Source organism: Phyllostomus discolor, chromosome 7 (genome assembly GCF_004126475.2).
Source record: "Phyllostomus discolor isolate MPI-MPIP mPhyDis1 chromosome 7, mPhyDis1.pri.v3, whole genome shotgun sequence".
In the NCBI taxonomy this organism is placed as follows: Eukaryota; Metazoa; Chordata; class Mammalia; order Chiroptera; family Phyllostomidae; genus Phyllostomus; species Phyllostomus discolor.
In genome coordinates, this window is record NC_040909.2 from 41,345,816 (window position 1) to 41,370,705 (window position 24,890).

The following is a 24,890-nucleotide window of genomic DNA, read 5'->3' on the forward strand; positions in this document are numbered from 1 at the left end:
GATGGCGGCTTCGGGCCAGATTCGGCCCCAGATTCTCCCGGGGTCAGGGACCAGCCTGTGAGGCCCAGGGGCTCACACACATTTGCACCCATCCTCTTCCTCCACAGTGGGCTTCGGGTTTCAAGGCAGCTCTGGGGAGCAAAGCTTGGTTTTCCCCACGCATATACAGATGCACACATACACACCAAAGACCCCTGCAGATGCACATCCAGCCAGAGGCAGGTTTCCTCCCCAGCAAAGAGACTGCGTGGCTGCCGTGCACCACATGCATGACCAGGCAGCGCGCCCACCACATGCTGCGGGCTCTCACAGGAGCCAGCCCCTCTGCTGAGGTGGGGGTTGTAGTTCACATCATGCTTTCACAGCCTCCTGAAATGGGGAGTAGAAGGGTCTCTAAGAGAGGGTCAGTCCCTTGCCCAGACCACCTGAGAGAGCTGCGTCTGGCAAGTTCATGGCCTCCCAATGCCCATCGCACTCTGGGAAGTTGCAGAGCCCCCACCTCCATCCTGCCTGGTGGTCTAGCACTTCATTTAACAAGCATAACAAACAATAGGTCACCTGGGCTGCCTCCCACCCACAGTGCACTGTCCCAGGCATCACCTCATTGGCCTCCTCCGCCCCCCTGAGAGGTAGGTATGCCTCCTCCAGTTTCAGAGGTGACTGAGGTTCAAGAGACAGCCCTTTCCAAAAGCGGGGGTTGGGGGCAGAGGTGGGTTTCAGACCCACAGCCACCTGACGCAGCCTGGGCTCTCCACCCTGGCAAGAACCCAGCACCCAGCCTCCCGGGGCAGCTCTCAGTGCACATGGCCCTGGTGCTGTCACCGACCCAGCCCACAGCCTTTCGGAGGTCTCCAGATTTCAGGACACCAGGACTGTGGTATCTTGAGTGGACACAAGTGCCTATCCAGCCTGGCTCTTACACCAGTGTGGGCCAGGTGCTTTGCCACTCACAGATAACCCTGCCAGGTAGGTGGCATTGCCCCTTCTGAAGGACGAGAAACTGCACTCAAGCACCTAGCTCATAAGTGGCATGGCCAAGGTCTGTCCACGCAGAGCCCCCTCCATGCCACTCAGGCTCCATACCCGGCCCCAAGTGGAGCTGAGCACCCCTCTTGCTTCCAAACTCCATGTTTCATCACCCCCAGCCCCCAGCCCAGCCCACTGGCCCCTGCGCCAGTAGGGCGGAACAAAGGCCAAGCCCCGTGTCCCCCCCAGGGACCCCGGGGCCTACAGATGGGCCCAGAACTGAGCAGACGCCTGTCAGAGCCTTGGAGTGTGTCTGGTACTTTTTGTTTTGGTTTCAGTGACGTTGTCGTTGTTGCCGTGGCTGCGGCTGTTCTCGTGGCATTGCGCCTGTCAGTCGTGTAGCTGTTCTGTTCGTTCTCCTCGCAACTTGTCTCGTTCTCTCCTCCGTTGCAGATTGAAGTAGTCAATACTTTCAAGAGCGGGGCCTCCTTTCAGGGGGCCCTGCGGAGACAGTCCTCCGTCACCAGCCAGAGCCAGGACGTAGCCAATCTCTCTAGCCCTAGTCACGTGTCGTTGTCCAATGCTCTTTCCTCTCCGACCAGCCTTCCTCCTGCTGCAGCTGGGCGTGAGTGTGAATCCTTCCCGCCTCAGGCGCCTCTGACAGCGCCGGGCGGGCTGGCGGGCAGGGGCCGGGGCGCCAAGGACAGGGGGGGCAGCCGGTCACGATTAGGCCTGGGGGCTGAGGGGCCACAGTCGGTCAGGCAACCACAGTCAGCCGTGGGGTGGCAGTCTCTTGGTGGGCCAGGGTTGGCTGGGGTCAGAGTCAGGGGTTACAACCAGTCGGTCAGGGGATCGTGAAGGTTGAAAGTGGTCAAAAAGTTGGGGTCAGTCAAAGGGTCACTATCAGTCAGGGAGGTTTCAGTAATCAAATGTCCCAGCGCACTACAAGGTCGCAGCAGCCGAGGGGGAGCAGTCAGCCACAGGACACAGGGCGTCGCAGTCAGTCTGGGGTCATACTCAGTCACAAAAAGCCTGGCCACAAGGACAAGGGTCAAAGTTGGCCAGGAGGTCACAGTCTGCAGTCAAAGTCAGCAAAGGGTTACCATGGGTCAAGGTCCTCGGGGTCACAGTCAGTCACAGTGGGGTCCAGCCAAGAGAGGGGTCACTGTAGGTCAGAGGTCACAGCCAATCTGGGGTCCCCAAGGAGATCACAGCCTGGAGGCCCTGCACCCAGTGGTTCAGAACCCTCTGCCCTCTCTCCTTGCACACCTAGCAGCATTAGCTGCCTTACACACACTTTTCCCTGCACACTGAAGTTCTGACCTCTTCCTAGAAGGGACAGGGCCCCTAAAGCATTAAGCTTGACCCCAGGTAGAACGCAGTGGGCTATGCTTCACATCTTGGCGGGGTGCCAGAAGGCCCTAAGGGATCTGGTCTGACCCTGGGCTTCCTGCGTTCCTCACCTGAGAGTGAGCCCGGGCCCTGACCCCTGACCCCTCCGTCCTCTCCCTGCTGCAAGCTCATCTCCTCAGGCCACCTCTTCTGACCCAGGTCTCTCACCTCCGGCCTTGTCTAGATCCTTCTGGACCCCTGTGGCTTCAGGTCCCTGAGGGAATAAGAAGTCTCTCTTTACCACCTGCCTCCCTTTCCTCGTCTCCAGTCAGCCCCTTGTAAACAGCAAGGGAGCCCATTCTGGGCCTCTCAGATCACACGGTGCACTCGCTTAGCCAGCCCTTGGGCCTCTTTGAGGAGGCACAAACTCCAGACCTCATCTCTTGATGCTCTATCAGGTGCCTCCACCCAAACACAAAACACAGTAACATGCATCCCCAGCCGCTGAGAGAGGAGGGCCTGTGTGCTGGGTGGGAACCATTCCATCCGGCCCTCTAGCAGGGGGCACACGGCACAAAGAGCCTGCTGGTGGCATGTGCTCACGTCCCATGACCTTCCAGCAGATGCGGTCCTGCCAGGCATGTGGGATGAGAGGAAGCCCTCAGGAAAGGTGGGGAAATCCCTCCTTGTTCATTCATTAGCACAAAGCCACAGTGACAGGGAGGCCAGACTAGCCAAAGAGAAGTGCAAGTGCATCTGAGCAGATGGCATCCAGAGTCACATATCCATGAGGCGTCACTAGGAAATCACTGCCAGGCTTTCTCAGGGCAGCAAGCACTTCACTCCCATCCTCTCCCCTTCACATCAGAGAGACCTCACCTTGGTGGGAGGCCCTCACTCAGCTGACCTACTTCTGCATCAGCGCCACTCTGGCCTTGCCCAGTGATACCACCTGTCCCACACAGCGACCAAAAGTGTTCTGTCCTGGAGAGCCACTTGGGAAAGAATATGTTCCTTCTGGCTCCTGCCACCCTGCTAGTGACCTGCACCCTGCACCCCTCCAGCTGGGTCTGACCCCGGAAATCTAGCTTCTGAGCACACACTTATTTCTTTGTCCCATCTTGGTTCTGCCTCCTTCTTGAAGCGTGGCACCTCACAGTGGCCACAAGAGAGCCAGCCTGGCATTCCTGCCTCAGACCCTTTGTGAGTCTTCCCTCAGTCCGTCCCCTCCTCTTAGCTTCCTCAGTCTAGGAGAAAGAGCTCCGTCGTCTCAGACCTTGGCAACTGAATTCTCGTCTGTTCTTCTGTCATGTATAAAACCATTCGATAAGAATGGTCCCAGGACAGTCAGCTCTTAGCACTTCTTCAGAGAAATGCCCATTTCTGTCCATACTTCACTTCCTATCTCTAAGCCAACCTCCTTCCAGGCCAGATTGATCCCCTTTATCCCATGGTGACCCCAACTTTGGAACAGCCATAGAAAAGGAACCCGTGGGCCTGGGCCCTTCATTCTCTCAAAGGACCCAAAGGGGCTGGTCAGGCTCAGCTCCCTTCCCTTGCCCCCAGCTACCACCTTGCCTCTCCTCCAGGAATCACGCCTTCCTAAGAATCTTACATTCCTACCCTCTATAGTAGACTCAGCCAATATCCCGGGTCCCTCCTTGGACCCTTTCTTTGGCTTATGGTCTCAAGAAGAGCCTGGATGTCCCCCTGCCCAAGGGTACTGGTGCCAAAGGGATCACAGCCTCTGTGGTTTCAACACACACGTTTTAGTCAACATAGTCGCAATGCAAACTCTCAATAAATATCCCCTCCTTCCTCTTTTGCTGAAATAGTTTTGAAATAATGTCACATCCTCTGGTCTCCAGTCACTCCAAGAGCCCTCTAGATAATAAGCAGGGTCCCTTCAGAAGCCAAAAGTCTTTCTTCCCACAGGAAGGTGTGAAGCAAGTAGCCAGGAAGTAAGATTCAGTGAGATGGGCTGCCTCCCACGTCTGAGCAGGGTCTTCCTCCTGGGTGTTCTCTAGCAGAGGAGGGTGGCCATGTGCATGCTGAGTCAAAACACCTGGGGTCTTTGTGCTCTGAAAGGAGTCAAACCACCGTCCCCCGGTTTATCAAGAGCCAGCCACAAAGGCCAGGGACTGGCCAGTGTGTGCTTGGGCTGACTTCTGACTCATGACACTGTGGTGAGGAACCCCACCACCACATCACACATCCCTCCCCCAGCACTGCTGTGACATGGGGAGGAGGGTGGCCAAGCAGGCAAATGCATGTGATGAGAGACCAGTCCTATCAGACTGGCATCTGGATTGTTCGGGTGGGAACTCTGGCCTGCTCTCTTACTTTCCTTTTCTGACTTACTCAAAAACAAGTTTGGTTTTCCCCCAGAAACTTAATAACACACCCCTAATGCCTTATACTTGAGCCTCATTCAACATCTTCCCAAGCAGGTGCCTACATCCTTCACTTCATATATGCCTCACAACTGAAATAAGAGGAGGGGGGATCTGCCAATACAGCCATTTAACTGAAACAGACACTGAGGCTCAGAGAAGTGGGCTGACTTGCCCAAGATCACACAGCAAGTGAGGGGCAAGAGGTTAGATTGCAAAGTTCCTTGTTCTCCCCACCATTCCATACCACTTCCTAGATAGGCCCGCAGATCCGGAACCCACAGAGGTTAGCTCTCCATTCCGGAACCAGTGCCCACGCCCACAGCCTCATCCAGCAAAAGAGCACCAGTCCTCTGGGGTCGAGACCAGGGAGGTTGTTTCTCTGCTTTTGAATCTCACCAGCCTGGCAGGGATGGGGAGAAGGGCACCTTCCCCCTGGTGATTAAGAACAAAATCAGCATTCGGCTCTTTGATCTGAGGCCAAGCTGCACAGCCCTTCTGCCTTATTCCCCTCAAATTCCTATCCCATCTCAAGCCAGCTTTGTACTTAGCAAGTTTGTAGCCGGTTCCATGTTCATCTGCGAGAGTCCTGCTCCTTCAAAGCAACCAGGCTATGCACATCGGACGCCTATGCCCAGGACCAGCCACTTTCTGGACTCTGCCCACTAGACAGGGCCTGTCCTACTCCCATGTCCCCTTCAGACTCTGGGCTCTGAGGACCTCGAGGGCAGGACTGTGCCTCTTTTAGGGGGAGGATTGAAGGAAAGGAAAGCTGGACCTCTCAGTAGCATGTTGGTACACAGTTCAGTGCAGTCTTGGGTTGTTAAGAAAAACGGCTTGCTTCTGGGGTGGCGGGGGGGCCCTAGACCTCTCTGCTTTCTGAATATTCCATGTGTTTGTTTCCCTAGAGGGCTAGAGATCCCTGGACACAGAGTTCAGCAAGAGAGAGTGAAATTAAAAGAGGTTGTGAGTCTTTAACCTTGAGCCTGAAATGAATGTGAATCAATCCCAGACTCTTGGCTTCCTTGAAGCCGGGTAAACATTCGAGTATGTCGAACCATCCCAGACGGGGCCTCTGCATTTTCTCAGAGCCCTCCACCACGTGCACGGGCCTCTTGCTCCCTTTGTGCCAATGAAACCAAAACTCCTGAGACCTCTCTTTCCCTGCACCCCAGGCCCAAAGGCGGCTGATACCACAGCGCTCCCTATCAGGGTAGGCAGGGAGGACAGATGGAAGAGTATTTTTTCTTCCCATATTTTTTTCCATTTCAGCTGTGAAGAGAATTGAAGTGGAAACTTGAGATGGCCGTGGCGGGTGTCCCGAAAAGTCTTGTCCCCACAGTCTTGTCCAAAGCAGTTCATTCTTTCTGTTGTCTCCATGCCAGGGGGAGGGCAGGGGCCTGCATCTCATTGTGTGTCATCCCCTCTGCGTTGTCAGTCACACAACAGGGTCCTGCCACCATCCCTCCGCCTCCACCAGGTGCTCCTGCTGGCATCTTACTGCAGTTCAGCCTCAGAACATTCTGGGCACTAGGCCGGGCAGCTACTATGATAATTAATATTCCCATTTTACAGGTAAGAAAGCTGAGGCCAGCAACACCTTTTTTGCTGTTTTCACTTAGTCAAGTGTAATGGCCCACCACTGATCAGGAGCTCAGAATACTTAATAATCTCTACAGACCCACAAATAGGGAATCCAGGGAGAGGCAGCCCAATGGCTATCAAGGAGCGCCAGCACAAAGGTACAGCCTCTGGCTGGCTCTCACTTGGCACCTGATGCTTCTTCTTTAAATCACGATTCCAACAGGCAGGAGAGGGACAGAAATGCTTTTAAGAAGACAAGGAAAAGTCAGAACTGGTAAGTGAGGGCTGACAGCAAAGGAGAAGTACTTTTGAAAAGAAATCAAAACTATGGGATCTTATACAAGACCAAAAAGATTCTTGAGAAAGTTCAGTTCTTCTCAGTGTTCTCTACATTTAAAAAGAGAGGTGCACAGGGTGTGCTGCAGAAAGACCCCCCTCCCTCAAATAGTAGAATAAACCCTGAGCTATGACTTAAAATCATCAGCCACGGTCATCAGGAAATTCATTTTCATGGACAGGCTTTTGCCCCTGTGCCCCCACAATGAGCTGCCCTGGGTTTACTGCGAGCTCCACAAATCCTGGGACCACAGGGCCTCCTCCTATCCTCTGCCCCTCCCAGGCCCATGGGGTGGGGGCAGGCACAGTTCTGCAGGGAAGGCCATGCAGGGCGCCCGGAGGGCCACAGCCACCTCGGCTGAGTCTCTGCTCCTTGGAGGAACCCATGCTGCCTCGTTCCCCCTCCAGTGGCTCTGCTGTGAGGTGGGGCTGGGAAAAGAGAAGGAAGCACCTTTGACCTAAGTCCCCTGAGCCCCTTGAGATGACAGTCATAGCCCACCCTCCTAGGAGTCCAGAGGAGTGACCCCCCTCTTCAGAGGGAGGTTCCTGTTCCTCTGCACCGTGCAAGGCAGGACAGAGTTTGGCCAGTGAGGGAGTGCAGCTCACCCGCTGTCAAGGCACCAGAAGCAGCAGTGCTGGGCCTCAGACTTGAGTCTCCCTGACTCTAAGTCCAGTGCCCTTTCCTCCAGCCCAGAAGACACAACGCTCCACCTCCTTCCATTCCTCAGAGAAGCACAGGTTCCAAATGAGATGCAGAAAAAGGAAAGAACTTGTTGTTTTGAGTTCAATTCCACACCCTGAGGACCCCACCCAAGGCTGGGTTGGGCCGTCTGATTCTGGCCTCATTTTTTGGTTTTGTATTTTCAAAGCACAAATAAAGAAATCAAATACCCCAGGAAATCAGGGACCCCAAAACCAACCGCGATGACTGGCCAGGGCTTTGAGTCAATACTCGAGTGTTTACCTCCCAAATGCATGAAGGAAAGAAACGTTGGGTACAAACGACCTCCGTTCACATTGTCCAGGCTTCCAAGTATAGCGTGTGTCTGTCTGTGTGTGCCGTGTGGTTCCCGACCCCACCGTGGCATGCTCCCGCTCCTGAATGTCACAGTGCGCCAGCTCCTTCGTGCTTTCTGGCTGCCTCTGCTCTGCACCCCAGAAAGCCCTGAGTTGGCTTTGGTTTGGTTTGCTTTGCTGCCTTTGATTTGAAGTTCTTGTTCTCTGTTTGGCCCTCGTGTGTCTTCTCTCATCCCAGTCCATCCATCTGTCTCTCCTTTCTGTTGCTTTTCTGTCTATGACATGTTATCTGTTCCATGTAGTATGGTTTCTTAACTGCGTGTGGTTTTTCTTTAAGATTAATTTATTAAGAAATAGCCTCTCCTCCTTCCTATTCTGTTCCCACCTGGCCCCATTCCCCTTTTGCATGGTTGAACCTGCTTTAAAGTTAACAAGGCTCAGTCTCTCCCTAGGTCGGGTGCCCACTGGAGTGGACTCTGCTTCCTTTGACCACTGTCTCCCATCTTTTTGATGAGGCTCGATTCCTCCTGTCCTAATTTTGGAGTTTTGAGTAAAACCAAAGCAATGTTAAAAACCTCATGGATGCACATAACCTGAGCCCTCTTCCAATCTTCCCCCTCCCACCCATGCTCATGACACCCAGCGACCATGGATTCTAGCCACCTGCTGAGCCCTAACCCCTCTCCCACCTGACCCTCCTTCAGCCCCCCAGAGCTTGGCGCGCACGTGCACACACACACACACACACACACACACACCAGGGCACTGCTCTCACTCCTGCGCTTCCCTTACAGATCCGAGTCGTGAAGGCGTTCCGTAGCTCTCTCTATGAAGGTCTAGAAAAGCCTGAGTCTCGAACCTCCATCCATAACTTCATGGCTCACCCTGAATTCCGGATTGAAGATTCACAGCCCCACATCCCCCTCATTGACGACACTGACCTGGAAGAAGATGCCGCGCTCAAGCAGAACTCGAGCCCGCCGTCATCGCTCAACAAGAACAACAGCGCCATTGACAGCGGGATCAACCTGACGACCGACACAAGCAAATCAGCTACCTCTTCAAGTCCAGGGAGCCCCATCCACAGCCTGGAGACGTCGCTTTAGCTGAGGACCCCGCCGCCACCCACCTCCCGGGCACCCGCCCATCCAGGCACCCGACTCACTCAAGCAGCAACGAGCAACAACAGGAAACCAAATACTGGCGAAAACCGTTTCCACCCAACAGACCCTTTTTCTGGCTGCGATGCTGTTTGAACTCTTTTTCACTTTGAGGCTAGGGGCGGGATCTCCTCCGGGGGCTTCAGGGAGTGAGTGATTTCCCCAGAACAAGCCCTTCCTGGCTCCTGCCCACACATGGACCAGCCATGCGCCCGCCCAGCCGCCATGTCCCCTGCATGAATGTACTGTACACTTCCAGTCCTCCCCTTGTTTGGTTTTGGGGGGTTGGGGAGGGTTTTTTGTTTGTTTTCTTAGGCGGGAACTGCAAACAGACTCTTTTCTGAGACTATTTATCCAATTCACTGGTCTGTGAGTTTTTGAAATGCTTGCAAAGCATGGTCTCAGTTGTATAGGTTAATTTAACAACTTTTTGAAATTGCAGAGCTTAACTCGCCTAGTAGATTTGCACCAATGGAACCGAAGAACTTCATAGACACTCACAAGGTTATATCCATTTCTTTATATCTATATCAACGTATACTTATTCAAGACTGTATACGTCCATATAGATAGGTAGATATATATATATATATAAATATATATACATGGATATATAAAGTTTCTTTGCCGGCATGTTGCCTTGTTTCCGCTTAAATTGCTCTATTTTAACTTATTTATGTCCTAAAAGAAGAATGTAATTTGTTTACAAACCTGTAGATAACGTCTTTGGCTATTTGTACGGTTTAAGAACTCTGGTGGTTGAGATGCTGCAAAAACAGCTCAGCCCAACAGACACTTCCCTGGATTGCATCCTTGATGTTTTACAATAGCCATGCTCTGATTTTTGCCTGCTATTTCCGTTCAATAACGTCACTACCATGAGAGGCTCAGGCAGAAGCCAAATGCTACCAAGTCTCCAACCTGAGGGGTTTAACACCATGCTCCGTAGACAAAGGGAGAGGAGAGAGAAGGCTTCCTGGGCTTGGAGCCCCAAAGGCCATCCTGGTCCAGAGATGATGGGATTCACAAAGCAGTGGGTGAAGACTTTTCTCTCAATGAAACTCACTTGGGTTTACTAAGAGCATTTCAAAAAGAGGTTCTCTTTGGCACTGTCTGTATAGAGATTGAGGTAGTGTTGTAATATTATAAATGCTATTGTGTTGATTTTTTAGTTAGTAATTTAGAGGTTTATTTCCTTATAAATTGCAGCATATGAGCTGTTGGCATATTGGATGAGGATCGTTATGGCTTGCTGCTTTTATTTTTATTTTCAAAGAAGAATAGCCTTTTTCTCTGCACTATTTAGATCCGAACAAACCTTATGATGTGTATATTGAGATGTATTCAGTGTGATTTTTAAACCAAATTGTCTTCCTGTAGTCGCAATATATACTGTAGCCTTTTAACAGCAAGTCTTGCTTTCCCAACAGAAAGCCATTCTGAAACCCTACAGTATCACAGGTGAGAAAAGGAGGTTATTTTTCCCTCAAGACAATTACAGCACTAGTAATCCCACTTAATAAGAGCTTATTTAATTGTATGTCAGCCTCTTAACTGCTAAGCACTTTGTGGGTATCAGCTTTTTTCATAAAAGAACTTTTGTATTTAATACAAAGTTTGCTTTGAGACTTTTCAGCATACAATCTTTTTCCATAAAATTGTACAGTGCAAAAGACATTTTAATACCATGATCAATGACGTCCCATGCTTCAAGGAAAACCAAACACTTTCCGCCTCGCTTGTGAAATTCATCCTCATACTGACCCTTCCCACGGTTGCTCTGTGTCAGCCCCACCCCTTCCCTTCTCCAGGCCCAGAAAATTCTTCCACACACAAGATGAGAGCCACTCGGGAAAAGAGCCATAGTCAGCTGGGAGGGCCTACATCTGGATGGCTGTGGAGAAACCTAAGGGTTTGGAATCCCAAGTCAGCCCATCCCACCTGGCAAAACCTTCCTGGAAGGAGGACCTTCTTTGCGCAAGAGCATCACCTGAATGTCATGAAGAAACCTTTCCAAGTGTACCGAGCAGAGGAAACTGCATCCCCAAAGGGGTGACCAGCCATCAGATAGGCTTATTGGATTCCAGTACAACACCACCAAAAGCCAGCCCACTGCTCTCCTGCCTGCCAAAAACGGAAAGACCTGCACGTGGGAATCATGGGGCAGCCTTGGAACATGGTGGTTGTGATTTTTTTTGTCGTTTCCTTTCTCAAGGTTTTCCATCTTCCCCCTTCTTTGTCCCCATCTTGTGTCCCTGACCTCATTCCATGACACCAGGAAACTTGTCCTTGCACACTATGCTCCCTGTTTACTTGGAGCCAGGATGCAGGGAAAAGAGGAGATTCTGTGGATCACAGCTTGGAGAACAGAGAGTGATGGGAGCTACCAAGAATGCCTCACATTAGTGTTGGTCTTTTCTTGTCAGGATAGGTGGATGCTCACACACACACACGCACACAGGCACACACATCCACACACACAGGAAATGATTGGTTTGTCAAAAGTCACTGTAGTACATAAAGCTTGCACTCTGTGTCCTATATCTAGCAGCATGGGGTACGTTTGGCAGTTCACCCCATTAGGGGGTAAATACTTTATGACCATTCATCTGTTTTTACGAATTTTTTTATCTAGACAATAATTGTAAATAAAGAACTCACCGTCTCTGTTCATTTAATACTATGCAATGCTTTCAATTGCTGATTCTTCTTACTCCCGCAGTGTGGTTCTGAAATGTTTGTGGTTTAAAAAAAAGAAGGCAAGAAACCCACATCAAGCAGAATACAGTAAATATACATTCTGTAACTAATCCTTTTTTGGGACCACACCATCCACTTAGCTTCTTTTCTGTCCTCTGAACCAGGCCTGCAGGAGAAGGTTGCAGATTCAGTTCTGAGATCTAAGCTCACCAACTTGTCTCCCTCGACAGATGAGGGATGAGCAGAGGGCCCACTCAGTGACCACTGTGGCTGTAGAATCACCCACCTTTGGAGGCGGGCAGGAAGGAAACTGAGGAGTTTCCTCCCTGCAGCTCAGTCAGCACTTTTCCTGACTCAGAAGCAGCCTTCATTGCTCCCACCAACCCCTCACCATGGCCCTTTGCCCCCTTGTGCCAACCAGAACATAGAATTGGCAAGAGGGAGGGTGCCCTGCTTCTGAGACCAGACCAAGGACAATGACTGCAGTGGCACAAGGACTCTGGACCTGTCTTATCCTGGGTATCCCAGTTAATGAATAGCCAGTCTTTTCCCCAACTATGTTGAAATGTCATCTTTACCACACACTGAAAGCTGAGACAGGCTTGGGTCTATTTCTGGAATTTCTCTTATGTTCTCTTTCTGGGTGTCTCATCTGACACCAGCCACACAGTTTTAATTATTGTTGGTTTATATAATGTTTTTACGATGTGGTGGGATAAGTACCCTTCACTCTTTTTTTAAACAAAATTTCCAGGTTATTCTCTCATATCTATTCTTCCCAGTAAACCTTAAAATTTTGCAAGTACTCCACCCACCTGAAATACTGAGCTCTGTCATTCTGTGTGCAAACATATTCCAGCCATTGTTAAGTACTGTCCACTCAGGGTCACTAGAGTGTCCTGTAATGAGAAACAAAAGGGCATCCTGAATCTTGAGGGAAGCCCAGCATTCATTTCATACTCTCACTTGCTCCCTAAGCCAGGGTATCATTAGGAGAGGCCATCAACCCCTCCCCACAACCCCAGTTTGGGACCCAAAATCACCTACCTTGGTTGTGCTAGGGTGGATCCTTCATCTGCCCTGGTCCAGACAAAAAAGAAGGGTCTCTCCCAGACCTGGAGCTACCAGAATGTGTGGCTCAATTGTTTATTTCTAAGTCTCCTTATGGAGAAATTATTATTTCTGTCTCCCTTTCCTGAACTGCTTTTTTTCCTCTCTAAAACTCTTTAAAGTTTTCAGCGGTTGTGTGATACGTCCTTTGGGATGCAGCAATTTCTTGCCTGGACCTTCTCACCACCCTGACTCCCCCTACCTGCTCTTGCTCTTCTTACAGGAGGCTGTCAACTGGGCTCACTGTGACATGCCTCCCATCCAAAACTCTCTCCATAGTGTCCAAGACCCCACCATTAGAAGACCGGGAGGGAAGGTGCATTTTTTGAAGGCTTTTGGGTCTTCCAGAGCCAAGGCCTAAATCAGACAACAGCAGAAAATCCCCTGGTCCTTCCCAAGTTCCAAAGCAAGCCCTCTTGATTTTGATGTAGAGATCCTATTTCCCCAAGTCAGGGGAGGGGTATCCTAAGCCCTGGGTATCAGCCATCACCCCCTCCACTGAAACGAGATATCTGAGGCTGCTTTGGGACTACCCTTCTCAGCCCCCTAAGTCTGTTTTGTAATGCCTGTGGTGCTCTCCCTCCGAACCTTTCCTCTCGGGGGGTCGCCACACTTTGCTAACTCTCGTGTGCACATATTTTATAACAGAGTAGTGAGGAAATGGTGCCGCCTCCAGCTTCCACAAGCTGCCCAGGCTCTGGGGGGTTCTGGGACAATCGGGGCTGGGAAGTGACTGTGCTCTTATTGTACACTCTTTATTTCTCTGTATCTCTGGCTTGTGCTTTTTGTAATTAATGGGATTTGTCTGCCTTTTCAACACTATACTGAGCAATAACAATAAATGCACACGTGGAAACGCAGACACGCTACACATCACAAGGCCTTTTTCCGAAGGACAAGCTGGGTCCCTGCCCTCGTGGATTGGAATTAAGGGGGACACTGAGTCCCTGGGAGGGAAAGGCACTTTGCCCAGGGGTTCGCAGTGCAGTGGGTGGTCTCTCTCCTTCACACAAGTCACACCTTTCCAACATGCATCATTTAAGGGAGATAAGTTTAACCTGCCATGAGCCATTAACCGTCCATGGGGAACAGCTGACAGTCTCAGTGAGCAAGACTTTAGGAGAAGAGGCCTAAGGAGGGAGGAGGAGGAAGAGAGCCAGAGGCTAGACACAGGTGGCAAATACAAGGCCCATGGGCCGAACCCGGCCCTCCGCCTTGTTTTGTCCCACCCGGCACCTTGTTTCTACCCAGTGGCAACACTGAGCTCCTTGCCCCTAGTTAAGGAGTAGTTACATTTATACAGTCCTTAAGTTACATTCGGCTCTTTGAAGGCAACCTCAAGGCTGATGTGGACCCCAGTGAAAATGAGCTTGACACCCCTGGGCTAGCAGCTCTGGGAGGTAGGGACACAAACTGGGGAAAGCTAAGAATGGCCTGATTTGGGGTCTGCTACTAACCAGAGGGAAGTGATGGAAGATATGGACAAAAGATGTAAGTGACATCTCCTATTTGCGAAGGGCAAGACAGAGAGGAGCCTGGCACCCTAAATCCCAATGTTGGTCCAATGGTTGAGGGCAGTACATGCACACACCACACACATACTAAATCCCAGCTTTTCTCAGGGAGAACTGATACCCAAATCAAGCACCATAGACCCATCTAATTTCCAAACAGTTTCACATCCAGGACCCGTTTAATCCTAACATCAACTTCAGAGGAAGTAGTTATTGTAATTTCCACTTAACAGGGACAGTAGCACAGAGAGGTAAAGGGTGTGCCCACAGAGTAAGGAGACAGAGTAGATACCTAGCAGTGTTTATGCCAGAATTGGCCCTCAAAACCTCTGTATCATAATGCCTTTCAGTCCCACCAGCAAATACCTTAATGAATAAGACAGTTCCATCACTTGTCCCAAATCCCCAATCTCTCCAACTTCAATGCCTACACCAGGGAGTTCCTTTAATAACAACTATGGCCCTTGTGCATTATATTTGTATGACATCTAATATGCCATTGTCCACATTTTTCACTCAAGAAAAACAAGGGTTGGAGAGAAGGACATGACCTTATTACCCAGAGGATCAGTGGTGCAAGTACAGATCCAAGGCCAGGGCCTGTCCCTTGAAAAACAGGAGAGCCAAGAGCCTTGCCTGATTTGTTCTCTGTTTCACCTTAAGCACCACCTCCTCACACCCCTGCACCCCTGCAGTATTTCTCCATTAGAGGAAAATAAGGAGTCTTGAAAGCTGGGGTGGGGGTCAGAGGGTAGGTTGCTTTCCCAGAGGCCTAGCCCTGAATTCTGGTAAGATCCACTTGCCCCTCTCCAAAGCTCCTAACGGTCTGGGTCTATTACACTCTCTGAATCTTAACATCCTCCTGCCATAATGACCACCTCCAGCTAGAGTTCTTCCCCCCAGTTTCAGGAGAAGAAACTGAGGGACTGTGACTTACCCAAGGGAAGCCTAGGCTCCACCCTAAGTCAATAAACTCCTTAACCCAAGAGAGGCCCAGGGCTGCCAGAACATAAGGGAGCCCTCAGGCTCTGTCCAGAGCACAGCGTTCTCACTGTGTTGTGGGAAGCCAGGGACCTAATGGTTGGGGAGACTGGGAATTGGGTCCTGAGCTCTAGCTGCACAATCTTGGCTGAGATCCCTCCTTGCCTGGAGGAATCTACCTGATGGGCCAGACTCACCGGACCCCAGAACTGTGGGGATGGGGCAATTTGGAGACATGGGCCCCATGGCTTGGAGAAGGCAGGGCAAGAGGGCTCCGCCTCTAGTAGTGGGCATTGCCCTAGCCTTCTTTGCCCCTGGTCCAGCCTTGGGTTATGAGGAGGGACTAACAACAAGGAAGCGCTAGGACCAGTCTACTCACTAGCCCCAAAATTGATCGTCCCTCAGTGCTCATCATAAGGCCGGTCACGCCCAGAACCGCGGAGTAATGGGTAAAGCTGTAGTTAGGAATCCTTTCTTTCGTGTAAGGATCTCGGGGGATGGGGAGGAAGGTAGGTCCGGTGAGAAAACCGGCTAGGGCTTCAAATATCAAAAGCCTTGGAAACGAGAGCCCCACTGTGGGTCCCGCGCGTTCCTCACGGGGAGAGGAGGGCCCAGACCAGGGTGTGGCGCTGTCTCTGAAAGGCACGGAACCTTTGTGCACGGAGAGCCCGTTGCTGCCCGGAGGCTCCTGCGCCGCAGCCCGGCCGGCCAACCCGGCCCCGGAAGTGAGCTGTCCGTGGCGCCGCTGGTAGCTGCCACGTCCGAGGGTAGGGTCTGCCGCTGCCGCAACCATGGTAAGTGTTTGGACCGCGGACGCTGAGCGGGGTTCCGGCCAGGGTCGCGCCCGTCCAGGCTTCTCGACCGTGCTAGGGTTCAAGCCCCAGGATGGGACGGTTTAGCTCCCTTCCACCGCTTCGAGGTTTGGAGGCCTCGGGCTCTCTGGGTACCTTTCCGCAGGGGGAGGTCGAGGAACCTCCCGGAAATCCGCGGAATTCGCCTTTGACGCACCTTTCGCACTTTCCTTGCCTTCTCTTCCCCCAACAGTTGAAAACAAAACCAAGAACATTGTAGGCACTACTGTACCCTGAGGCCTTAGTAAATGCCAAGTATTATTCATAATCTCAGCCTGCTAACAGCCCTTACTGTAAAGTAGGTGCTGTTATCGATACTTTACAAATAAGGAAGCATCTCGCATAGCTGGTAGGTGACGATCTGAGATTCGAACCCTCTGAACCATTCCTTAATGATGTGTGTGGAACAGTGGCCGGGGCTAGAGCCCCGAGGTATCATGAGCACTTGAGACTGATAAGGATGAGCTGAAGTCTGTGAGGGCATGGGCTCAGTTTTTAAAATCTGGATTCCACAGTGTGCATTCACCCCACACGTACTGAGTGAATGACTGAATGGGAACTAAGGGATGAAAAGCATCTATTCTCAGCCTGGCACAGAGTGGGGGTTCAGTAAACTAATGCTCTCAGGAACGTGTGTATGCATGGAGTTCTGAGGAAACTTGGGTAAACCCAGATATTGGGACACCGGGTTTAGTTCTTGCTTTGCATGAGGGATAGGTTTTAAATTACTCATCTCTTAGCCTCTGATTCTTCAGCTGCTAAGAACTGGTGACTCCTATGCTCTAACAGGCATCTTATTCTAAATGAATTTTTAACTCATTAACTGATCCCAAAGAGCTAATACACAGGTGGCAAACACAAGGCCCGGAGGCCTAATACGGCCCTCCACCTTGTTTTATCTGGCCCGGCACCTTGTTTCTACCAGAGCACCAAGCTCTCTCTTAACTGTTAGGGAGTAGTTACATTTATACAGTCCTAAAATTACATTCGGCCCTTTGAAGGCAACTGAGAGGCTGATGTGGCCCCCCAGTGACAATGAGTTTGACACTCCTAAGCTAATATGTTTTGAGGGCTGCCACTTACTACTTAACAAGAACCAAAAAACAACTTTAGGTCCTCTGGAGGAAGGACTTTTTTTTTTTTAAGGAGCTTTAAAAAAAAACTTGTCCAGAAACATGGTTCACCATTCTGGCTGGTGGGTGACAGTGGTATGAAACTACCAGTAAACTTCCTGGCTTATTTGGCCCTCAGCCATTGATTTAGTGAATTCCGTGTAACTACTTTGTGTTCTAGATAGGCAGCCTAATGGTGTGGGGGTGTTGTATGGGTTGGAAGTTAGCAGGTGGAGCTCTTTTCCCAGCTCCTCCTGTTACTAGCTCTGTAACTTCAGCAAGTTCTTTCTCGCCTTTGGATTTCCTCAGTTGCTTGGTCTGTCAGACAACTCTGATGAACACTGCCCTTCATCCTTCCCAGTGCACACGTGAAAGCACTCGGTATAACCTGGCTGGCTCAGCCCCCATACGAGACTTCTTTTTATCTTCTTTGCTTGCCTTTGCAGACCTTGGGGCCCACTTTTAGGGAGGCTAGAGTTCGATGGGAGAACCTGTGCTTACTTGATGTGTGCCTTTTAAACGGCTGTGCAGCCGTCCTCTTCCACTGCCCACCTTTCTGGAAGTCAAGTCAGACTTCGTACCTGCAGGGTTTGTGTTGGGAAGAGATGAAATGGGGGAAATGGTAAGAAATATCAGTTCTAAATGGAAACCTTTTCAGCCCTTTTCCATCCCACGAGTTTAAAGGAAAGAGTGGTTGAGCAAAGTAAAACTGTTTTTCTTCATTTACTTATCCATTCAGCAAATAGTTGCTGAATTGAATTACTTCTGGTTACACTGTTCTGCATGATTTGAGAGGATTCACAACTGCAGACAACACAGGCCCTGGCTCCAGGAAGTGCACCTTCTAGCTGGGAGAAGAAACAATGTAAAGTGTTGTGGACGTTTAGTGCTGCAGATGTTCAGAGGGGATAGCCAGTTGGGGGACCTGGGAATCTTCAGGAAGGGGCTGGACCTTGGACTGCGCCTCGGAGAATGGGTGCAGAGGCGATCCTGTTACAGCTGTGTGCCAAGCTGACCAGCTGCTCAACCATGGAAACCAGCAGCGACTCTAGAATCTGTCCCAGGTTGTGGACCAGGGAGCAGCCTCAAGAGACACTTGAATAAATTTTGCAAGTCTAAGATAGTAACTTTAGTATGCAGAAAACTGCCTGGAACCTCATGGGGTCTGTCTTCCAGTTGCAGAGCACCAGGCATTCTCCCTCCGAGCACCTCTTCCCTCTCTAAGGCAGCCGGCCCTGTTCATGTCCCCCATCTTTGCTCATGTTCTGCCCTCTGCTTAGACTGTACTTTTTTTCCTGTGCCACCTGGCAAATTCCTTATTTAAGTCCCAGTTTGTATCCAGCACCACCGACCCTTAGGTTGCTATAGCACGTGTAAACCACCATTAAAGTATTTATCTTGCCATGTCAGGGTTACTTGCGTGCGAGCTTCTCAGGGGCAAGAAGTACCTCTTATTTGTGTCTGTATCTCCAGTTCCTGGCACAATGCTTGGCAAAAAGAAGGTACTTTGAGTGAATGTTTATTGAGTGAATAAATGGAGAAATGCAGTCAAGAACTTCAGAAATGATCAGTGGATGCAATAAGATGACTGCATTCTAACTGCCGTTGGTTCATTTACCAATGATATCTTTGGTTCTAGGTATCAGTAATTAACACTGTGGACACCTCCCATGAGGACATGATTGTAAGTATTCTTTTCGCCCCCCCCCCCCCCTTCGCTGGCTGTGGACGTGGGCATTTCTGTGGGAAGGAAGCATTCATGAGTACAGTGTGGCATTGCAGCCTTTGCCTGTCAGACTGTAGCCTCAGGGGTATCATCAGTCTCCCAGCAGTGCCCTGTGAGTTAGCCTGGCTGTGGCAGGCTAGCCACTGTCTGGTGGGAGGAACCTGGGAATGGTTTGTCACTCAAGGCCTTCAGTCTTCTGGCCAACAAAGTAACCCAGTCTGGGATGGACGCTGAGCAGTTACAGAGGCTTCACAGTGGTCTTCCCATCTGTCTTCCTGCTGCTATCACTTCTTAGCCCCATTGAAAGGGGGGTTAAAAGAAAAGAGAGTAGGAAGGTGACTCAATATGAAGGCAGGTGGCAGGCTTGGCAAAAGCCCAAGACAGAGCCGAGTAGAACCATCACAGACAGAGATGCCAGACAAGGCCCTTTGGACCTGAAGTCATTAACTTGGGGTGTTTCCTGAGAGGCAGACACAGGGCTCGATATAGAAGGACAGAGCTATGGGAGAAAGTTTGGAGATGAACTTAGCCTCCCATAGCCTCACGCAGGGCCACGCAGCCCAGGCAGTCTTTGAGCAAGACCCAGGTCAGTCAGCTTACAGCCGTTCCTGTCAGGGTTCCTGACCACCAGTATTTGCTTTGGGGCTTCTGAGAGGTTGTCTGGTCTCAGTTGTATAGGTTCCCTGGATGCAGCCATGTGTGGTCTCGCTGTAAGGTCACACCTCCTTGGAGAGAGTGTGGCATTATGGGTGAAAGAGCCAAGCTGAGACTCCTCAGCCAACCTCTTAACTCCTCTGAGCCAGCCTTGATTTCTTCATAGCTAAAATGGGAGATAGTGGACGTGCTGCCTACTTGTGTGGGTTCAATTTGAGGAGCAGACAAGGCAAAATAGTAACGACTAATGCCTGCATGCTGTCAGATCCCATGCTAAGTACTCTTCATTCATTACCTCATTTAACCTTCGTAACGACCCTTGAAGCAGAAGCCATCAGTAGCCCCATTTAAAGATAAGGAAACTGAGGTTCAAGAGGACTAGGTAATTTTTCCATGGTTGCACAACAGATAAGTTGAGGAGATAGGAGTTAAATCTGTTAGGTACGATGCCCTACTTCCTCCCTAGTATGTGATAGCACTCTCTAGAAGTGCTTCAGAAGTGCATTTACAGAGCTCGAACTCTGTAGGCACTGCCTTCCAAGGAGCCTAAACCAGGAATAGAGAAGATTAATTTTCAAAGAATCAGGAGGATTTTCTTAGGTCTCTACGTGAGATGAGAAAGGAATTTTTGAAGCAAATGGAATGATTGCTTCCATTGAAAGGGCATAATTGCTCCTGATGACCATAAAAGTGACAACTAATAGTTCTTGAAACCCCCAAGGTGGGATAACTGAAGAAAGTGTCATCTGTTGGAATAGGAAGGGCCAGCAAGGACAGCAGGCACAGTGGCCTAGGGGAACCATCACCCCAGATGGACACGGAGCTATAGGCAGAGGCCAGCCTTAGGTCTGGGTGACCAGTCAGCATTGAAGAAGTCAATTTACCAGTGGTCGGGCCGGTAACATTTAGAGCATGTGTGGACAGTCTGGGGTGCTAGGCACGCTACTAAGAAAAAGGTCCACAAAGGATCTAGAGCCGTGGGTGGAGGAAGGAGCCCCGTGTCTGAATGGAAACCAATGACTAGGCCAGATGTGCATCGTGGAGGGCCAGATTGGGGCCTACAGGCAGTCAAAGGCCTGCTCCAGGTGTCATTCCCAGTAGCCCACAGAACCTCAGAACACCTCAGGGGGGAGGGGGCAGTTCCTGAGGAAGAACAGGGAGGCTAGGCCAGCTTTTTTCCTCCCATGGCCACCCTGCAGAACAGGATGGGAAAGGACTTCCCCATGTGTGTAAAGGGTCTAAAAGTAGCTGGGTATGGTTTGTCTTGTCCCTTTCAGAAAGCTGTTGCGTGTCAGAGAATGTTGGCACGCCAGCTTCCTGGCTGATAGTGATGATTCTTTGAGGTTAGGTTAATTTTAGGTAGACTCTGGTCCAAACTAGAATGTCTGCCCTGGTGGCTGCGCCCACCCCGCTCGCCCCACCGCAGGCTTCCTGAGCAGTCCTCCCTTTGCAGCACGATGCCCAGATGGACTACTATGGCACCCGCCTGGCAACCTGCTCCTCAGACCGGTCCGTCAAAATCTTCGATGTTCGCAACGGAGGGCAGTTCCTCATCGCAGACCTCAGGGGGTGAGTGCAGCCTACCCTGGGCATGGCCTCAGGGAATGATTGGGCTTTCCCAGCGTGGCAGGGAAGCCTGAGAGCCAGGTCAGAGCAGCCCACAGCGCAGTCCACAGAGAGGACGCCCCAGCCCCAGCTCTGTCACCCAAATGCCCACTAGAAAATCTTGGACCAGGGAGTCAGTTTGTCTCTGGGAGCCTTTACCTACTCACCCTCAAAATGAGCTGATGCTGCCTTCTCCCAGGTAGAGCCTGTCACAGCAAGCCTCCAGTGCTACAGCTACTTTGGAAAGTTAGAATCTTCCTTTTTTTTGCCCCAAGTTTTATCAGCATGATTTAAGTGTCACTCAAGTGCAATAATGTGAGACCATAACCTTCACCATTTAGGGAGACATTCCCTTCTTCCAGAGTGTCCAGAATCACATGACTGAGGAGCCAAATGGCACTTTCCCTGTGCGGCAGCCCCTGGCTGAGCAGAGAGCTGCTGGGGTGAGGCTGGGCTGCCAGCTCTGGCCGAGGGGTCACATCTGCCATCATTCAGTCCTTTCTGCTCTGTTTCTTCCTTATGCTCGAAAGATGTAAAATTTTGGAGGGATGCATTTATACCCCCATTCTTGTCTACCGTGGTTAAATCTGTGCTCAGTTTATGACACGAGTCTACTGAGAGTTTCATTAGCAGTTCCTCTGTAAGGACTGGGAGTGTGCTATTGTCCCAGCCGGAGGGAGGAGGGAACTGCCTGCAGCTTTGGGATGAAGGAGTAAACAAGGACAGCAGTAACAGCTGAGGGGCATTGAGTGTTTTTCCCCTGTACCACACAAGGTTTTTACAGGAGTCATCACAAACACTGGGTTGGCCAAAAAGTTTGGTTTTTTTCCATAGTACTCAGTTGTCTTCTTCATTCGAAGCAATTTTGTTAGACTGTATTATGACAGCTGTCATATCAGCGTGCATTTTAAAAAACTTATCAAAATTGGTGGATTTTTGTACAGCCATTTTAATATTGAAAATGGAAGAAAATACATTTTTAGCATATTATGCTTTATTATTTCAGAAAAGGTAAAAATTCAACTAAAATGCAAAAAAAAGATTAATGCAGTGTATGGAGAAGGTGCAATGACTGATTGAACATGTCAAAAGTGGTTTGCGAAGTTTCAAGCTACCTCTTGTGTGCTGGTGCCTACCCTTCCTTCGACTAAGAGACAACCCCAGTACCAAGCCCAGCACAGGGTACATGCTCAGATGATACTTAACATGTGAGCACCCAAAGAGCAGAAGATAAGAGAGCGACATGCCTTTTGAGCAAATTAAAAGAGTAGCGGAGCCCTGGCTGGTGTGGCTCAGCGGATTGAGCCCCAGCTTATGGACCAAAGGGTCACTGATTCCATTCCAGATCAGGGCACATGGCTGGGTTGCAGGCCAGGTCCCCAGTGGGGGGGGGGCGGTTGGTGAGAGGCAACCACACATTGATGTTTCTCTCCCTCCCTTCCCTTCTGTCTAAAAATAAATAAAACCTTTTTTAAAAATCTTTTAAAAAGTAGTGGGAAATATCAAATGAAACAGATACTGCCACCCAAAGAAGTTGACCATCTGGAAGGATAAGTAACAGCTCATTCTGCAGATACTTCCTGAGCACTTGTGAGTCAACACCTTGATTGATCAGTGACTCTACTGATGATAGCAGTAGAGTGGTGCTGGCTGCAGTCTGGGTCAGGTGAGGGTTCTGCCAGGTTGGTTCAGAAAGGCTAACTTACAGTCCTGACTTGCTTTGAAAGCCTCTCTGACCTCTGGGCCTCAGGGTTCTCACTGCTCAGTGAAGGTCCCTTGTGGCAGTGTTACTGTATGGCTCTCCCTTTTGAAATTCTTAGGCAGTTCTGTCCTGACACACTGTCTCTGCCTACCAAGGAAGCCATTTAGTTCTGTCCAAAGCAGCAGCTGGCAGAATTCTGTGGGTTCCTCTGGCCCACCTGAGTAACCTCTGACCCCTCCCCTTGCAGTCATGAGGGACCTGTGTGGCAAGTGGCCTGGGCCCACCCCATGTATGGCAATATCCTGGCATCCTGCTCCTATGACCGGAAAGTCATTATCTGGAAAGAGGAAAACGGCACCTGGGAGAAGACGCACGAGCACACAGGACATGACTCCTCGGGTACACTGAGTGTGGCGGGACAAGGTGGGAGGGGGGCCCTTGGGTGAGCGAGAAAGGCCTCCGTCCTGGCTGATGCTCTGGTTCTCTTCCCCTTGTGATGCTTCTTGGTTATCCCTCGGGTTTGGGTTGGCTTTTGCACTAGCGGTCCAGAGGGGAGAGAAGGCTCCAAGACCTAAAGCCAGTCCAAGTAAAATGGGAAAAGCAAAGACAATGCAGTTTTTAAGGTTTATTAATTTTAAGTGCTAGCCTGTATTCTCAGACTATTGTCCAGCTTATCTTTTGTTAAGATAGACATTAGTTTAGGAAAAAGATGTTAGTAGATTGTGGGGGTTTTTTTAAATCTCTTTAATTTACAAAGTTACAAATTGCTTATGGTGACCCATGCAAATTTACTTAGAGATTTAGTAAAATGATAAATGTAGAAAATCAAAGTTTGCTCACTGTGCCTCCCTCCTTCCTGTAGTAAACTCTGTATGCTGGGCACCCCATGACTACGGCCTAATCCTGGCCTGTGGAAGCTCTGATGGGGCCATCTCCTTGCTGACATACACCGGGGAGGGCCAGTGGGACGTGAAGAAGATCAACAATGCTCACACTGTAAGTCCAGACCCCGCCTACATGTACAGGGTAGCTCTGCAGACTTGCCTTGTGTATCCCATGGAGAGGGGCAGCAGTAGTGTCGCTGCTGTGAGGTGGGCCAGGGGAGGGGCTACTGATCAGACATGCTTGGTAGAGCAGCTTGGAGCTTCTTTGCTTGAAGCCAAACAAAGGCTGCATCCACGGAGGTCAGAGTTTACCATATCTTCATCCATCCATCAATGGACACTTAGGTTGTTTCCATATCTTGGCTGTTGTAAATAATGCTGCAGTAAACATGAGGTGGATGTATTTTTTGAATTAGTGTTTTCTTAATACAAATACCCAAAAATGGAAGTTCTGAGTCATGTCATGGGTAGTGCTATTTTTAATTTTTTGAGAAACCTCCATACTGTTTTCCACCAATTTACATCCCCACCAAGATTGCACAAGGGTTCTCTTCTCCATATCCTCAACAATATTTGTTATTTCTGGGGGTTTTGATGATAGCTATTCTAACAGGTGTGAAATAGTATCTTATTGTGGTTTTGATTTCCTTGATGATTGGTGATGTTGAGCATCTTTTCATATACTTGTTGACTATCTTGAAATGTCTGTTCAGATCCTCTGCCCATTTTTATTTTTAATTTTTTAAATCCTCACCAGAGGATATATTTATTGATTTTTAGAAGGAGAGAAAGGTAGAGAAAGAAAAGGGGGAAACGTCCATCAGTTGCTTCTCATATGCACCCTAACCCAACCAGGGGTTGAACCTCCAACCTCTTGATGTACAGGGTGATGCTCCAACCAACAGCCATCCAGCCAGAGCATCTCTGCCCACTTTTAAATCAGATTTTGTTTCTTTGATTGAGTTATTTGAGTCCTTTTATATTTTAGATATGAATCCCTTACCACCTATATTACTTGCAAATATTTCCTCCTATTCACTAGGTTGCCTTGTCATTTTGTTGATGATTTCCTTTGCTGTACAGAAGCATTTTAGTTTGATATAGTCCCACTTGCTTATTTTTGCTTTTATTGCCTTTGCTTTTGGAGTCAGATATAGAAAATCATAGTCAAGACCAGTATCAAGGAGCTTGCCATTTATGTTGTCTTCTAGGAATTTTATGGTTTCAGGTCTTGCATTCAAATCTTTAATCACGTTCAGTTAA

The 24,890-nt window shown here is 49.9% G+C and overlaps 2 protein-coding genes across 17 annotated transcripts in view; both read left to right on the plus strand.

Annotated features, from left to right (window-relative positions):
- Window positions 1–13,455, plus strand: part of ATP2B2 (ATPase plasma membrane Ca2+ transporting 2) — a 450,624-nt gene extending 437,169 nt beyond the window's left edge. For 9 of the 16 annotated variants that reach the window (XM_036030810.1, XM_028517969.2, XM_036030813.1 and 6 more), the window contains one exon: window positions 8,423–11,526. In XM_036030810.1, the coding sequence (XP_035886703.1) occupies window positions 8,423–8,734 (312 nt within the window). In that variant the 3' untranslated portion in view covers window positions 8,735–11,526. Of the gene's footprint in view, window positions 1–1,419; window positions 1,596–5,599; window positions 5,655–8,422 lie in introns of all 16 variants that reach the window. The other 7 variants (XM_028517973.2, XM_028517975.2, XM_036030815.1 and 4 more) reach the window with 6 other exon arrangements.
- Window positions 13,456–15,784: 2,329 nt separating this feature from the next.
- SEC13 (SEC13 homolog, nuclear pore and COPII coat complex component) overlaps window positions 15,785–24,890 on the plus strand; it is a 28,896-nt gene continuing 19,790 nt past the window's right edge. The window contains exons 1-5 of the mRNA XM_028518803.2: window positions 15,785–15,887; window positions 18,696–18,740; window positions 20,890–21,005; window positions 22,991–23,142; window positions 23,606–23,739. Of these exons, the coding sequence (XP_028374604.1) occupies window positions 15,885–15,887; window positions 18,696–18,740; window positions 20,890–21,005; window positions 22,991–23,142; window positions 23,606–23,739 (450 nt within the window). The 5' untranslated portion in view covers window positions 15,785–15,884. The remainder of the gene's footprint in view (window positions 15,888–18,695; window positions 18,741–20,889; window positions 21,006–22,990; window positions 23,143–23,605; window positions 23,740–24,890) is intronic.